This window comes from Rhododendron vialii, chromosome 3a (assembly GCF_030253575.1).
Source record: "Rhododendron vialii isolate Sample 1 chromosome 3a, ASM3025357v1".
NCBI classification, from domain to species: domain Eukaryota; kingdom Viridiplantae; phylum Streptophyta; class Magnoliopsida; order Ericales; family Ericaceae; genus Rhododendron; species Rhododendron vialii.
In genome coordinates, this window is record NC_080559.1 from 12,247,020 (window position 1) to 12,262,400 (window position 15,381).

At 41.5% G+C, this 15,381-nt stretch overlaps 1 protein-coding gene across 2 annotated transcripts in view; it reads left to right on the top strand.

The window, feature by feature from the left end:
- Positions 1–15,381, top strand: part of LOC131321036 (dammarenediol II synthase-like) — a 34,466-nt gene that overhangs the window by 14,454 nt on the left and 4,631 nt on the right. Inside the window, exons 2-4 of one of the 2 annotated variants that reach the window (XM_058352047.1) lie at positions 13,997–14,068; positions 14,629–14,887; positions 15,026–15,214. In XM_058352047.1, the coding sequence (XP_058208030.1) occupies positions 14,678–14,887; positions 15,026–15,214 (399 nt within the window). In that variant the 5' untranslated portion in view covers positions 13,997–14,068; positions 14,629–14,677. Of the gene's footprint in view, positions 1–13,996; positions 14,888–15,025; positions 15,215–15,381 lie in introns of both variants that reach the window. The other variant, XM_058352049.1, reaches the window with a different exon arrangement.

The following is a 15,381-nucleotide window of genomic DNA, read 5'->3' on the forward strand; positions in this document are numbered from 1 at the left end:
AGAGCGGCTGCTGTTCTTTATTATCACAGTATGAATTAGGGTTTACAACATAGAGTATTTACATTGACTCTATTCTAACCCTAAACTGGTATTTGGTCTGTATCCCAAAAATACCCCTATACGAACCATACCGTATAACGCCCCCTGCACCCCCCAATAACATATGAGCCATAGTTCTAACAAAAAGAATTACCTAACTTCACCACGGAAACGACTTAATATTAGAAATATTAAGCATCTCTAGACATAACCGATATACACCTTCGCATTTACTGCTCTGACTATCTCCTCTTCTATTCATTTACTATGAATAAATCAGAGAATGCAATATAACTTTATTTTGGGTTTTGCCATTATACTTTTCTTTTTCTCACTTCCTTTTAACTATACTTGTATTTTAAATCTAAGCAATTAAGTCAGTCCAATCCAGTCTACTACCACCCAGGCACACTTTGAGTTTAGGGCATCAATTCTCTGTGTGTTCCTACAGCTCTGAGTTTTTATAGAAAAATGTTTTACAACCTGGGCTTTGATACCAACTCTGTCACGACCCAAATCCGATGGGTAGAAATTCGTGACATGGCCAGTGATTTAAAAATCACCCCAGGCCTGGATATCAAACAACAAAAATATTATCATTATTTTTTTTTATTCAAAACTTCCAGGATCGTAGATTAAGAATAAAATATTATATTCAAAGCTGTCTAGCGTGCTCACCGATTACAACTTTAAAATTACATAATTGTGGCTCGCACACAGAGCGGCGCTCACTAATACGTTATTTTCTTATTTAGCCATGACAACTGATATCTTTCATTCGCACTGATAGACCTTCTTTAACCCCAATTTCCTGAAAAAGTTTTATGAAACACAAAAGCAATCTAGTAAGTTACGATATACTAAGGCCACATATAAACATGGTATTAAGTAGGATAAAAAAAAACTTAGCATAATAATACATCAGCTTGCAAAATCATAAGAGATAGAACAATCATATTCCAATTGCAATCACCTCAAGTGTAGGGAGGTATTCCCGAGCAGATACATTTAGTTACCAAACACGTGATGTTTGGGAACACGAGGTAAATACGACTGGACTTATCGCCGGGCAGTTCGGTGAACAGCGATATGGACCAGTGATATGAGAAGTCATGGCTTCAAGCAGACTGTTCGGTTATGATACAGCCGAACAGTTGTAGTAAAAAACCTAGCACGTGATACGAGTGATCACGGGTTGAAAACAATGCAATCGATATCCGAATAAATGGTACGTAGGACCATAGTTTGAATATAGACAGGACAGTCATCATGCTAAACAAGTGTTCAGCAATATGGACCAGTGACATGAGAAGTCAATGGTCCAGGAAGGTTGTACGGGCTCAAGGACCAGTTACATGTGAGGTAACTGGTCCAAGCCGTCTGTTCGGCTATGAGACGGCCGAACAAAGATGGAACTCCAATCGAGAGTAGGAGCAGAGAGAATACTCTGGAAGATTCCAGAATAGTCATGTCTCATATAGGGATAAAGATCCCAAGAATATAGGATCTGAGAAAGATACCCAACAAGTATGGGATGTTCGGCTCTTAATGGAAAAGAATCCTAAAAGGACTCTTTTCCATAAATTGATAAAGGAAACGAGACTCCTTGATATCTTGGGTTTCCTATACGAGTTAGGAATCCTATGGCAATAAGGATGCTTGGACAGCAAGCATCCATGAATCTATAAATATGAGGAAAACCTAGAGGTGAGAGGTACGCAATACGTTGCATTATTATTGCTTTCCTACTGATAATTAGGGTTTAACTGCTAGTACGTGATACTAACAAAGGCATCGGAGGGCCTTTGCCACGAGAGGCAAAGGTGCACTCACCCCCTGTCTATTTTGCAGATTAGGGTTCAGACGTCGAGCTAGGGTTCCGGTGAAGAGGCACGAATAAGCCGTTGCAATCCAGTTGATCCGAAGCGTCAATTGTTTTCATCCCCCTACAATTGGCGCCGTCTGTGGGAAACGAAAGAATTCCCTTTTGAAATACGACCATGGTGGAAGTGACTCCAGCAACGCCGCATGAACCAAAAGATGTGTTAGATGAGGGAAGGGACAAATCACCACCTGGGGCTCCGAGAAAGCCCCAGGGTGGGCACAGAAGGAACACGAGTAAGGACCGACCCCTTACCGTGCATCATAACTCCAAAAATAGAGGAGATGGAGAGACGGCTTCGAGATCCACGAGAAGGAGTAAATCCCATCAAAGGGATGAATCAATCGCGCACTCCAGGAGTGTGCACCATAGTGACGACGTTCTTGATAGGAAGAGGCAAGAAGTCGAGGTGTATGCTCGTCTGATTAAAAAACGAGAGCATGAGATCAGAGAATTGGAAAGAATTAGGGAGCATCCGGAGGATTTTGGCCTGTCTCGAGGAAATTCTAGAGGCAGTAGGTATGCTATGGTACAATACAGAAAGGATCCTTCACGAGGAAGAAGGAGCAGAAGTCCTGTTAGAGGGCGTCACGAAGCTTCTCCACGAAAAAGGGGAAGAAAAAGTAGAAGCCGAACACCGGAGAGAAAGACTTCTTCACGAAAAAGGAGGAGCAGAGACCGGAGTTCTACCCCCGAGGAAGAGGACACGAGAAAGCATCATCGAGACAGGTACGAGAGACCTGATGCTGATTGGGTCAAGGCTTCGGCCCACAAGTCAAAGGAGCAAGAGGATGGGACAGTGACTGCACGAGAAGCAGCACGCAAGGCCCTGAGTAATATTGCAGCCTCTCCCTTTACAAAGAGGCTACAAGAAGCAAGGTTGCCGAGCAGAGTGAAGCACGGTGCGTTCGTACTTTACGAGACAAATACGGATCCCGTAGCTCACATACAGCATTACCAACAGGCCATGTTTATGCATGAGGGGGATGATTCCATCTTGTGCAAGATGTTTCCCTCCAGTCTTGGCAAGGTGGCTTTATCTTGGTTTCATAAGTTGGCCCCACGATCCATACGAGGATGGAGGCAGTTGGCAGAAGAATTCACTGCTCGGTTCTTAACGAGCAGAAAGGCCCCAAAAACTTTTGAGAGTCTTTCCACCATGAAGCAGGAGGAGAACGAGCAGATCAGGGATTATGCAAAGAAGTACTGGGAAACTTTTAACGAGATTGAAAGTTGCAGTGAAGAGTATGCAATTGCTACGTTCAAAACTGGTTTGCCTGTTCGGGGAGAGCTGCGCCGTTCATTGAATAAACATCCAGTAGCCACCTTGGCTAAATTGATGGAACGGATAGAGCAACATGCCAGAATGGAGGATGACATACTCCGTGAGGATGGCAGGACGGTTGCCGAACAGCAGAAGGCACCTGCCAAAAAGGTGGATAAGCCTGAACCCAAGTCTTACAAAGACAGAAGGGAGTACGGGCAGGCTAAGAAAGAGCCATACAAGGACAAGCAAACTCCTGACCCCAAGTCCTTCTTCTCTATCACAACGGTTTGGAAGGAGCCAATATACAGGATTCTTTATCGAATAAAGAATCAGCCATATTTCAAATGGCCCCCAAGTCTAGGCGGAGACAAAGATGCAAAACGTGCTACGAATCAGCACTGCAGTTATCACAAGGATTGGGGCCATATGACCGAGGATTGTGAGGTATACAAGAGGCACCTTGATGATTTGATCTCTCGGGGCTATCTCAAGGAGTTTATCCAGGAGGACCCTAAAGAGAAAGGGAAGGCCATGGAACTGGGTTACGAGCAGCACCCTAAAGGCGTGATCCATATGATACATGGACTGGCTGCACCTTATACGAGGAGTGAGGTGAGGCTGTTGCAAAGACAAGTCAAGCATGATCAGCACGTGATGCGGTTGGGAAACAAGAGAGGGCGAGAGACTAATGCATGCAACGAGAGCATGGCATTCAGTGACGATGATTTGGCGGAGGTCCAAATACCCCACAATGATGCATTGGTCGTGACCTTACGAGTTGGGGAATACGACATCGAAAGAATTCTAGTGGATTCGGGGAGCTGTACAGAGGTGTTGTACTACGATGCATTCAAGAAGCTGGGCCTGGCCCAATCGGACTTGGAACAATCAACAACACCTCTAATTGGGTTCGGTGCAGGAGCAGTTTGGCCCCTGGGAAGACTGACTCTACCTGTTCGGGCTGGGTCAGTAGTATTAAGAACAGACTTTTTGGTAGTCGATGTCCCATCTTCCTATAACGCGATTATAGGGAGGACGTGGTTGCACAAAATGAGAGCAGTCTCCTCGACTTATCACCAGATGGTGAAATTTCCAGGATCAAATGGGATTGAAGTCCTTAAAGGAAACCAGAAGGTGGCACAGCAATGCTTGATTTCCATCATCAAAACAGCCCCGAAGGTCCACCATGTTCACACACTAGAAGTACCAGATCAACCAACCATCGAGGATGTTGGCAGAAGCCCGGCTGAAAAAGTAGTTGAGGGCCTGGAGAAGATTCAGATCAACGAGATTGATCCTGAAAGATATTTTTTGATTGGGAAATCATTACCAGCAGACGAAAAGGCTGAGTCGGTAAGATTTCTAAAAGAATATATTGATGTTTTTGCATGGGTGCCAGAGGAAATGCCCGGGGTGGATGCAGACGTGATCTGTCATCATTTAAACATTGACCCTCAACACAAGCCAATCATTCAGAAAAAACGAAGGGCTGCCGTACAGCATGTAGATGCAGTGATTGAAGAGGTCGATCGTTTGTTGGAGGCCAAGGCAATACGTGAAGTCTATTACCCAGAGTGGTTATCCAACACTGTTGTGGTAAAGAAGAAGAATGGAAAGTGGCGTGTCTGTGTGGACTTCACAGACCTAAACAAAGCGTGTCCTAAGGATAGTTTTCCTTTGCCCAGGATTGACCAGTTGGTTGATGCAACCTCTGGTTACGAGCGAATGAGTTTTCTCGATGCATATCGAGGATATCATCAGATTGCTATGTTTGAACCTGATCAAGAGAAGACTTCCTTCATCACACCTCGAGGATTATACTGCTACAGTGTCATGCCGTTTGGACTGAAGAATGCTGGGGCTACATACCAAAGACTTGCAACCATCATGTTCAAAAATCTCATTGGGAAAACTTTAGAAGTTTACATTGACGATATGGTGGTGAAAAGTCGAGAAAAAGGAGGGCATATCACTGATTTAAGAGAAGTCTTTGACATTTTGAGGAAATACAAGTTGAAACTCAACGCCTCGAAGTGTGCGTTCGGAGTTGGTTCAGGAAAGTTCTTGGGCCATTTGGTAACCATAAGGGGGATAGAGGCAAATCCCGAACAAATTGATGCTTTGCAGAGATTACAGAGTCCCAAAACTACCAAGGAAGTCCAGAGGCTGACAGGAATGGCAGCAGCATTGAACAGATTCATCAGCAGGTCAAGTGACAAGTGCAGACCCTTTTTTCAGTTACTGAAAAAGAGGGAGGGATTTGAATGGGGAGCTGAATGTGAGCAGGCCTTCCAAGACCTGAAAAAGTACTTGGCCGAACCCCCATTATTGTCAACTCCACAGCCAGGTGAGTCCTTAATTCTGTATTTAGCTGTTTCCGAGCACGCAGTTAGTGCAGTCTTATTGAGGGATTTGGGGATCGAGCAAATCCCCATTTATTATGTTAGCAAGACATTATTGGATGCAGAGACGAGATATCTGCCATTAGAAAAACTTGTCCTGGCACTTAGGACAGCAACTAGGAAATTGCCACACTACTTCCAAAGCCATAAGGTTGTGGTTTATACTGAGTATCCATTAAAATCACTGCTTCGAAAGGCAGATTTCTCGGGACGGATCTCGACATGGTCCGTAGAGTTAAGTCAGTATGATCTCGAGTATCAGCCACGTACAGCAATTAAAGGCCAGGTATTGGCTGATTTTGTGGCAGAGTTTTCCCCCACTGTTGCTCCTTTGCCTCCTACGAGAAAGGAACAGGCAGCTAAGACATCATCCTTGAAGGATCAACCCGTAGCCGAACAGGATCCCAAAGAATGGAAGTTATTCGTTGATGGATCAGCGTGCAATACTGGTTCTGGAATTGGAGTTGTCCTCTTTCCTCCTCAAGGAGTTCTCATTGAACTCTCTGTTCGGCTTGGATTCAGTGCGTCGAATAATGTGGCTGAATATGAAGCACTCTTGGCTGGGTTAAGAAGTGCGAAGACCCTTAAAGCAGAACGGGTCAGGGTGTATTGTGATTCCCAGCTTGTTGTGAATCAACTGTCCGGAGAGTACGAGACTCGGAATGAAAAGATGGTAGCCTACGTGCAGGCAGCAAAAGACTTGCTTGATACCTTCGAGAGGGTATATATTGAGCAAATAAGTTCTGGACAGAATGCTCATGCAGACTCTTTAGCTTGGTTGGCTGCAGCAGTACCAACAGAGTTTAAAAGAAGGGTGGCAGTAGAATACCTCAATGAGCCGAGCATTGGGAGGAGTGTAGACTTGGTCTTGGACGTGAACCAAGGACCAAGTTGGATTGACCCAATAATGGAGTTCTTACGAGACGAGATACTCCCTTCTGATAAAAAGGAGGCCCACAAGATAAGAGTCAAATCTGCTAGGTTTTGGCTGTCCCCAGAGGGTAAGTTGTATAGGAAATCCTTTACGGGTCCCTATTTGCTATGCGTACATCCTGAGATGGTACAGAAGTTCCTTCATGAAATCCACGAGGGAACATGTGGGAGCCATGCTGGAGGCAGATCTATTGCCCACCGAGCAATTACTCAAGGCTACTGGTGGCCACACATGCAAGAAGATGCAAAGGTGTATGTAAAGATTTGTGAGAAATGTCAAAAGTTCTCACCAATGATTCGAACACCCGCCGAAGATCTGGTGCCATTAACAAGTCCCTGGCCTTTTGCTCAATGGGGGATGGATATCGTGGGTCCATTGCACAAAGCAACTGGGAATCGAAAATTCCTGCTTGTTGCAACTGACTATTTTACAAAGTGGATTGAGGCAGAACCACTGGCCAAAATCACTGAGCCTATGATAGAAAGGTTCGTGTGGAAAAGCATCATCACTCGTTTTGGGGTTCCTTATTCATTGATTACAGACAATGGATCCCAATTTCAGAAGAAATTCAAGACTTTTTGTGCCCAATATGGAATAAGAAATTTTTATTCCACCCCAGCCTACCCTCAGAGTAATGGGCAAGCAGAGGCATCCAATAAAACTATCCTAGATGGGATAAAGAAGAGGTTGGACAAAGCAAAGGGAAAATGGCCTGATGAGTTACCGTTAGTTTTGTGGGCTCACCGAACAACGCCTAGGAGGTCTACGGGAGAGACCCCCTATTCGTTGGCATTTGGAACAGAGGCTGTTATACCTCTGGAAGTGGGTCTGCCGACCAACAGGACAGCATTGGTTGAGGGTGGAGGCAATGACAGGGCCCTTCAAATCGAGCTTGACCTTGCCGAGGAGAGGAGAGAAAAAGCCTTGGTACATCTTGCTTCTTACCAAGAACAGCTGATGAAAAGCTACAACAAGCATGTTCACCCTCGAGAATTTGGTGTTGGGGACCTTGTGCTACGAAAAGTGCTCGGCAACACCAAGGTGGCTAACGAAGGCAAGCTGGGGGCCAACTGGGAGGGCCCATATAGAGTAACTGAGATTATAGGCATAGGAGCCTATCGATTGGCGGATTTGGATGGTGATCCAATTCCAAGGCCTTGGAATGTTCATAATTTACGAAAGTTCTTTGTTTAGAAGTATTAAATCCTGTTTTGGATTTACACTACGTGATTGTGTGGGAATTACGAATATAATTCCTTTGTTCTAGTTTTGATTGTTTTTGCAAAGGGTACGAGTAACGCTCTCTTGCGTTTTACAGATTATGAATACAATCACTTCTTTCGAAAAACTGTTGTGGTATTTAAATACGAACTACGAGTTTGGTTCTCCTTATTCGTATTGGGGAGCAGGGTATACCTTTTGAGTATGTGAAACTTAAAAGCATTATACATTTTTAAGTACGTGACACTTAACGAATACAAGTACGAAACACTTGTATAGAATTTCAAGTATGTGAAACTTGGGTATACATTTAAACACAAGTATGAAAACACTTGTATGTTTTCTTTTAAAAAGTACAAGTACGAAATACTTGTATGGACGTTCAAAGTACGAGATACTTATATGGTATTTTAAGTACGTGATACTTGAGAAACTATATTGGCTTGACTTATATGTAAGCCACATTTAAGTACGTGAAACTGATGTTCCTAAGTATGTGAAACTTGAGGAAAACCTTTATGTTCAAGTACGAGAAACTTAAAAACATTAAGTACGTGATACTTAAACACAAGTATGAAACACTTGTGTGATTTCCAAACGGTTGAGTACGTGACACTTAAACACAAGTATGAAACACTTGTGTGATTAAGTGCGAGCACACTTATATGCCTTAAAAACCATTCAAGGTGGAACGCTTTTTAGTACGTGAAACTTAGAATTCAGAACAGCAAATCTTGTGTGAAAGATTTGCTAAAAGTACGAAATACTTATGCACATAAACGATGCTTAAACAGTACGAAATATTTAGATTGCAATTGCATACGAACAGATGCAGCAAACATGGAAGCCGAGCAAAACATAAAAGTTATGCCACGAAGGGCCGAATACCTGTTTTAAAAGTAAAGTATTGATAGTACTGGTACCACGCAGGGTGAAAAAGGCTATGGTCATGCAAGACCAGCCAGATGATTTTAAAAAAAAAACTACCTGTTTACTATCTTAATCCAGGTTCTGAACCTTAGAAGGGACATCAGCCTCAGCAACAGCAGTAGCAGTTTGTACCTCTGGGATAACGATCTCAGTGGTCACTTCCAGAACGTGAGTAACTTTTTTCTTAAAACTTATAAAGATGAAGCTTTAAAGAAGAGAAGTTTCTATTACCTTGATTCCACTGACGAGACCAGTGGACACAAGCCGATCAGGGGGAGACGAAGACTCTTTCTGTAAGTCAACAGGGAGTAACAATCCTTGGGCCAGAGCAAGTGCTGTTTCAGACGAACTAGAACTGTCCCCGACGTGAACGGGACGGTCTCCTCTAGTGAATAGAGGAGTCCATGTTTGAGGAAGTACTTGGGTAGTTGGTGAAACGGGGTGATGTGTTTCGGTATCTGCTTGAGACGCAGTACCAGTAGGGTCTTCTGATCTAGGCCGTTTGTCTCTGTGAGCATCACTGGCCTCTATGGTAGTCTCCACTTCACGAGATGAAGTGGAGCGGTTCGAACCTCCTCTGTTGCGACGGGGTGCAGGGGGGGCGTTCCCTGTGGAAGCTACCCGACCAGATCCCCGTCCCCGAGAAGAGACGGTGAGGAGGGAGCTGAAGTTTAAAGGCTGACGTGTCATGGTGCTTGAGTTAGGAGAAAATTGAGAATAACCTGAAGAGGATGATTGACTGGTGTCAAGATTCAATACTGGCTGTTCGGGTTGAAGAGGAATGACCTGTCTGGATCTTCGAACTCTAACTCGAGGTAATGGGACACCTTCGGAAATAGGGATTTCACCCAATTGACCAGCTACAGTTACTCCTGCGTTAGCTCTTGTGCTCCTAAGCTGAGGAGCAGTCGATGTAGAGGCAGCGCTGGTGCTAGGATGAGCGAGCCTCCTGTCGATGACACCTCTGTATGCAGGATCGTATCCCAGAAGTACGTCAGCGTCACGACCCCGACCAGCTGTTCGGGTACCAGGCACGCCTTTATATTTCAGAACTTTGTTAATGTCCTCTGTTCGGATGTTGCTTGGTGTACGTCTGGGACGATGATTAACGTTTTCAGCTGCAAAATTCGAATTGAAACCCTAGAAATGACCCACCAAATCTGAGAATGAGATCTCAGATAGAAACCTAAGAAGTAGAAGGGGAATGAGAGCAAGAATCTTACGAGAATATTGTGACGATTCCCTGGAGTGCAATCGAGTTTGCAGGCGGCGGCAATGGCGGAAAGCTTTAAAGAGAAAAACTGAAAGTTTGAATGTTTTGGATGAAAAACCAAAGAGAGCCCTTTCAGGGGTTTAAGGGTAAGAGACGGAGACGAAACGTCTCCTCTCACACCGTTACAGGAAAAAGTAACGGAAAGCAGAAACCGTTCTGACGCCGTTTCATAGAACGTCAGTTCGAAGTTAATGCTAGGCATACGAAAACGTGCCACGTGGAGTCGTTTATCCCGAAATGGTATAATGACATAGGCGCCAAAAGGCATCAATGAAGTATTGAAATTATGACTGCACGGGATCAAAAGAGTTTGGTCTTGATAGAATTCTGATTCTAAGCGTCATATATTACCCCCGAACAGTGGTAAATACATGAAGCTGGGGAGCAATTGTAGGGAGGTATTCCCGAGCAGATACATTTAGTTACCAAACACGTGATGTTTGGGAACACGAGGTAAATACGACTGGACTTATCGCCGGGCAGTTCGGTGAACAGCGATATGGACCAGTGATATGAGAAGTCATGGCTTCAAGCAGACTGTTCGGTTATGATACAGCCGAACAGTTGTAGTAAAAAACCTAGCACGTGATACGAGTGATCACGGGTTGAAAACAATGCAATCGATATCCGAATAAATGGTACGTAGGACCATAGTTTGAATATAGACAGGACAGTCATCATGCTAAACAAGTGTTCAGCAATATGGACCAGTGACATGAGAAGTCAATGGTCCAGGAAGGTTGTACGGGCTCAAGGACCAGTTACATGTGAGGTAACTGGTCCAAGCCGTCTGTTCGGCTATGAGACGGCCGAACAAAGATGGAACTCCAATCGAGAGTAGGAGCAGAGAGAATACTCTGGAAGATTCCAGAATAGTCATGTCTCATATAGGGATAAAGATCCCAAGAATATAGGATCTGAGAAAGATACCCAACAAGTATGGGATGTTCGGCTCTTAATGGAAAAGAATCCTAAAAGGACTCTTTTCCATAAACTGATAAAGGAAACGAGACTCCTTGATATCCTGGGTTTCCTATACGAGTTAGGAATCCTATGGCAATAAGGATGCTTGGACAGCAAGCATCCATGAATCTATAAATATGAGGAAAACCTAGAGGTGAGAGGTACGCAATACGTTGCATTATTATTGCTTTCCTACTGATAATTAGGGTTTAACTGCTAGTACGTGATACTAACAAAGGCATCGGAGGGCCTTTGCCACGAGAGGCAAAGGTGCACTCACCCCCTGTCTATTTTGCAGATTAGGGTTCAGACGTCGAGCTAGGGTTCCGGTGAAGAGGCACGAATAAGCCGTTGCAATCCAGTTGATCCGAAGCGTCAATTGTTTTCATCCCCCTACATCAAGTGAGACAAAGAGAGATATATCAATCATCATCATAATCATCATATTATCATCTTAACCATCATAGTTTCACCTTGACCATCATCTCGGGCGGTAATCCGGTAGCCCGAGGAGCGACCCCAGCAAAACAATGGAATTGATATCAATCCAATGGATACTAGGCCGTATCCTTTCCACAATCCATAGGCGCCAATTCAAACACACCTCATTAGAGCTCTTCGCCCAGATGTTACACCAATACCCATTAAACTTCTTTTTAAGAAAATCAATCCCATGTCTTTATAAAAATCTTTTTCTTTTCACAATTATTATACTTATATATATAACTTATTTTTATTCAACATAAGATTTAATAAAATAATCACAAAACAAGATTTAGAAAAACAATATGTACCCAGAGTATATTCGTAACCCACCTCGTTTGAGAAGCACAATTACCATGTGAAAATCTACATATTTATTCCGGAACGTCTTGTTTTAAATTTATTTTTCCTTCTCCTCCTTCCTTGATCTCTCTCTCTCTCTCTCTCTCTCTCTCTCTCTCTCTCTCTCTCTCTCTCTCTCTCTCTCTCTCTCTCTCTCTCTCTCTCTCTCTCTCTCTCTCTCTCTCCTTCCTTCCTTCCTTCCTTTCCATTAACTAAGTGCCATGTGTGTAGGTGTGGTGTGTGGTGTGTGGAGGGGAAGGGAGGGGAGGCCTATTTATACTAATGGAAGAAGATTCTAGATCAAATCTAGAAAATCAAATCAAATCATGATCATAATCTTATGTAATCTAATAATATCTAACAAAATCTATATAATATCTAATAAAATCCAATATTATCTAACAAAATCTAGAGCAAATCTTATATAATCTTATAATATCCAAAAAAATCTAACCATATCTAACATTATCTTTCACAAAATCTAACCATATGTTCTAGAATTATCTAATATAATCTAATCAAATCCAATAATATTTAAATCAAATCTTACATAATCTAAGAAAATCCAACTATATCTAATAATATCTAATCAAATCTTAGGGAATCTAATAAAATCCAAGTGTATCTATATCAAATCTTTGTGAATCCAATAAAATCCACAAAATCTAGGGAATTTAATCTAATTCTTTCCAGATTATTCTTTTCGCCTTGTAGTGACTAGTGTCTTATTCCTGTACCCCAATGTTGTTTAAAAGGTTATGGCGATATCTGTAAAGTCTTATAAAAATTGACAGTTACATCGAAAAATACTCTACTTTTATAAATCTTAAGTCACAAATTAATATATTCTCTAAATCTTAACGGTAAGTGACCCGTTAAATGTTAATTCAGTTGAAGGGTGTCGGGGAGGTGTTATGTTCAGGGAAAGAGAGATAGAGAGTTAAGAAAATCAGTGTGATTGCTCGGCCTTTGTTCTTAAAGAAGTATTCAAAATTTATCATAAGTTAGGATATTTATTCCGAGAATGACTAGGGCGACAAAATTGCAAGAAAATTTTTGAAGGTTTAAATTGGGTTATCACATGTTAGCATAATGTTCATAATAAGAAAATGTTAACTCTAATCTATATAAGTTATTAGAACATTTTAAAAGTAATTTTATAATACAACAAATATGAGTAAGAATAAAAACAGTATTTTAGAGTATCAAAGACTCAAATACCTTTAATAAAATTATTGGCTAGTTTTTTTTTATAACTATATATAGTGATAATACATACCTTTTTATGTAAATATAGATCATGATAATTTTTTTAGAAAACAAATGTTTGACATAAAAATAGTAACGTGAGTAATACCGAAAATGTTAACAAAGGATTTGTACCCTATAGTAAAGACATGTAGATTAATAAGTTAAGAAAATTATTAATTTACTTGTTTAAGAAAATTACGGTGCATATAATAAATGTCAGGGCGTCGGCCCAATCATAATACACTACGTGTTTTACATACTCGCACATTATTAATTGATATACTTGTTACTTCATTGAAATGTATTATGTTATGAGTTGAGTTTTATTGATGAGTTATGATGAACATGCTAGATTCGACTTAGGCTCATGGGATGGTTTCGAGTAGTGAACACATAGACATGGATAAGTAAAGGATAAAATGGTAAAATTGATTTACGATGTTGGGTGCCCGTAAAGGACCCTAGTACTTTAAAATACCTTTAGATGAGTTAGAGAACGGTAAAAGACGCCAAATACAGTATTTTGGAAAACCGTAAAGGATCCCTGAATATGGTACAATACCCAATGTGTGGATTAGGAGTATGGTAAAGCACCCAGTGTATAGAGTTGGGAGACGGTAAAAGGGATCTCGGTATTAAGATGATGCGACCTCTAATGCTTGAGATGTCATGGTGAGCTATTCTCCTATAATGGTTGTGGACGAATCCGTATTGATCAATACATAATTTAGTTGTATTCGCTTCGAACCTCATTGCAGGACAAATAAGAGAAGAGTTATTCCATGGGACGGTCAAAATTTTAGTGGATGTTAGAGGAAGGGTGTCTTGTGGAGAAGAATCCAGAATTCACTGGAGTTAATGAATAGTAAAAAAAGAATGATGTGTAATTCTTTTGTAGTACTTTTATATTGATGACTGTTTAACTATAAAGTAAGGGGTTAGTAGGGTAGAGATTATCTACTGAGTGTCGTCACTCACGTTACTACGTTACCATGGCATTTCACACCAGGTATAGAAGATAGAGCTGAAGGATCATATCAACTTGAAGACAACTTGGCCTCCAGAAGAATCAATCGTATCAGTAGTAGCTCTATTTAATTTCTCTCAGTTAATTTCAAAGTATTGTAATTAAATTAAGCTTCTGTTGTTATTTAAAGAAAATGTCCTTTATTTAAGAAATTATTTTGGAAAATCTTTTAATAACTACGTATCCGAAAATCAGGATGTTATGCACAGGCAATCTTAATTCTTTTTTCTAATTATTACTTTGTCTACTGCTTTGGTCAATTATTACCGCATTTTTACTACCTTCTCTGGGCTTGCAAAAATGGCTAGCATTTCTGTGAAAAAACAAACACGTTTGTCCAAATAGTATTATGTCCGAAAATATCACCCAAAGGCCAAGCTGCAAGCACAAAGAAGCCCCCCAGAAAACAAAGAAGCTACAAAAAAATGCCGAAAGCTAAAAAATAACCTGGAAAAAAGCTTTCCAAAATAGTGTTACTCCTATTTATGGCTTATAGATTTTAGGTTTTTTAAAATAAAAAAAAAACTTTTTCGGAATTTCAATTTTCGAATGCATCAAATAGAAGAACCTATACAAAAATGGTGTATTTCTAAAGTGTGAGCTTATGAATGCAGAGATATAACAAAGCATCTGTGTAGTTACTAAGAAAACACTTGTTAGAAAATGTGGAAGCTAAAGATTGCTGAAGGCAAGGGACCATATTTGTTTAGCACCAACAACTATGTTGGTAGACAAATTTGGGAATTCGACCCTGATGTAGGGACGCCAAAAGAGCGCGAAGCAGTTGAACAAGCTCGACAGGAGTACAAGGACAACTCTAAAAAAGACCGAACCCGAGCCCCACCTTGTGCCGATCTTCTAATGCGGATGCAGGTAACTACAAACTCCAACTTGTATCTGATTTTTTTTTGTCAATATAAGTTATGTTTGTTTGTCCCCGTAAAAAAGAGACAGAAAAAAACCGCTTTTTGGCCTGATCAACCATAAAAAGTAGTGCAATTTTGTTTACAGCTGAAAAAGGAAAACAAGAATATCGATTTGAGTATTGCACAAGTGAGATTGGGGGAGACAGAAGAAGTGAAGTATGAAGCCGTGACAACTGCTTTGAGGAAAGCTATTCGATTAAATCGTGCAATCCAGTCAAGTGATGGCCACTGGCCAGCTGAAAATGCCGGTCCCATGTTTTTCACACCTCCCCTAGTAAGCCCCCCCTTCCCTCTCTCTCTCCACGCGAGCGCGCACACACACACACACACATATATGTATATATACATGTAAAGTACATCAACAATTGTAGCGGACTGCATAGTGGTAGCAAGCATATAAAATACAACAGTTGTACATTGACTAAGGAGCAAAAGTGGTAG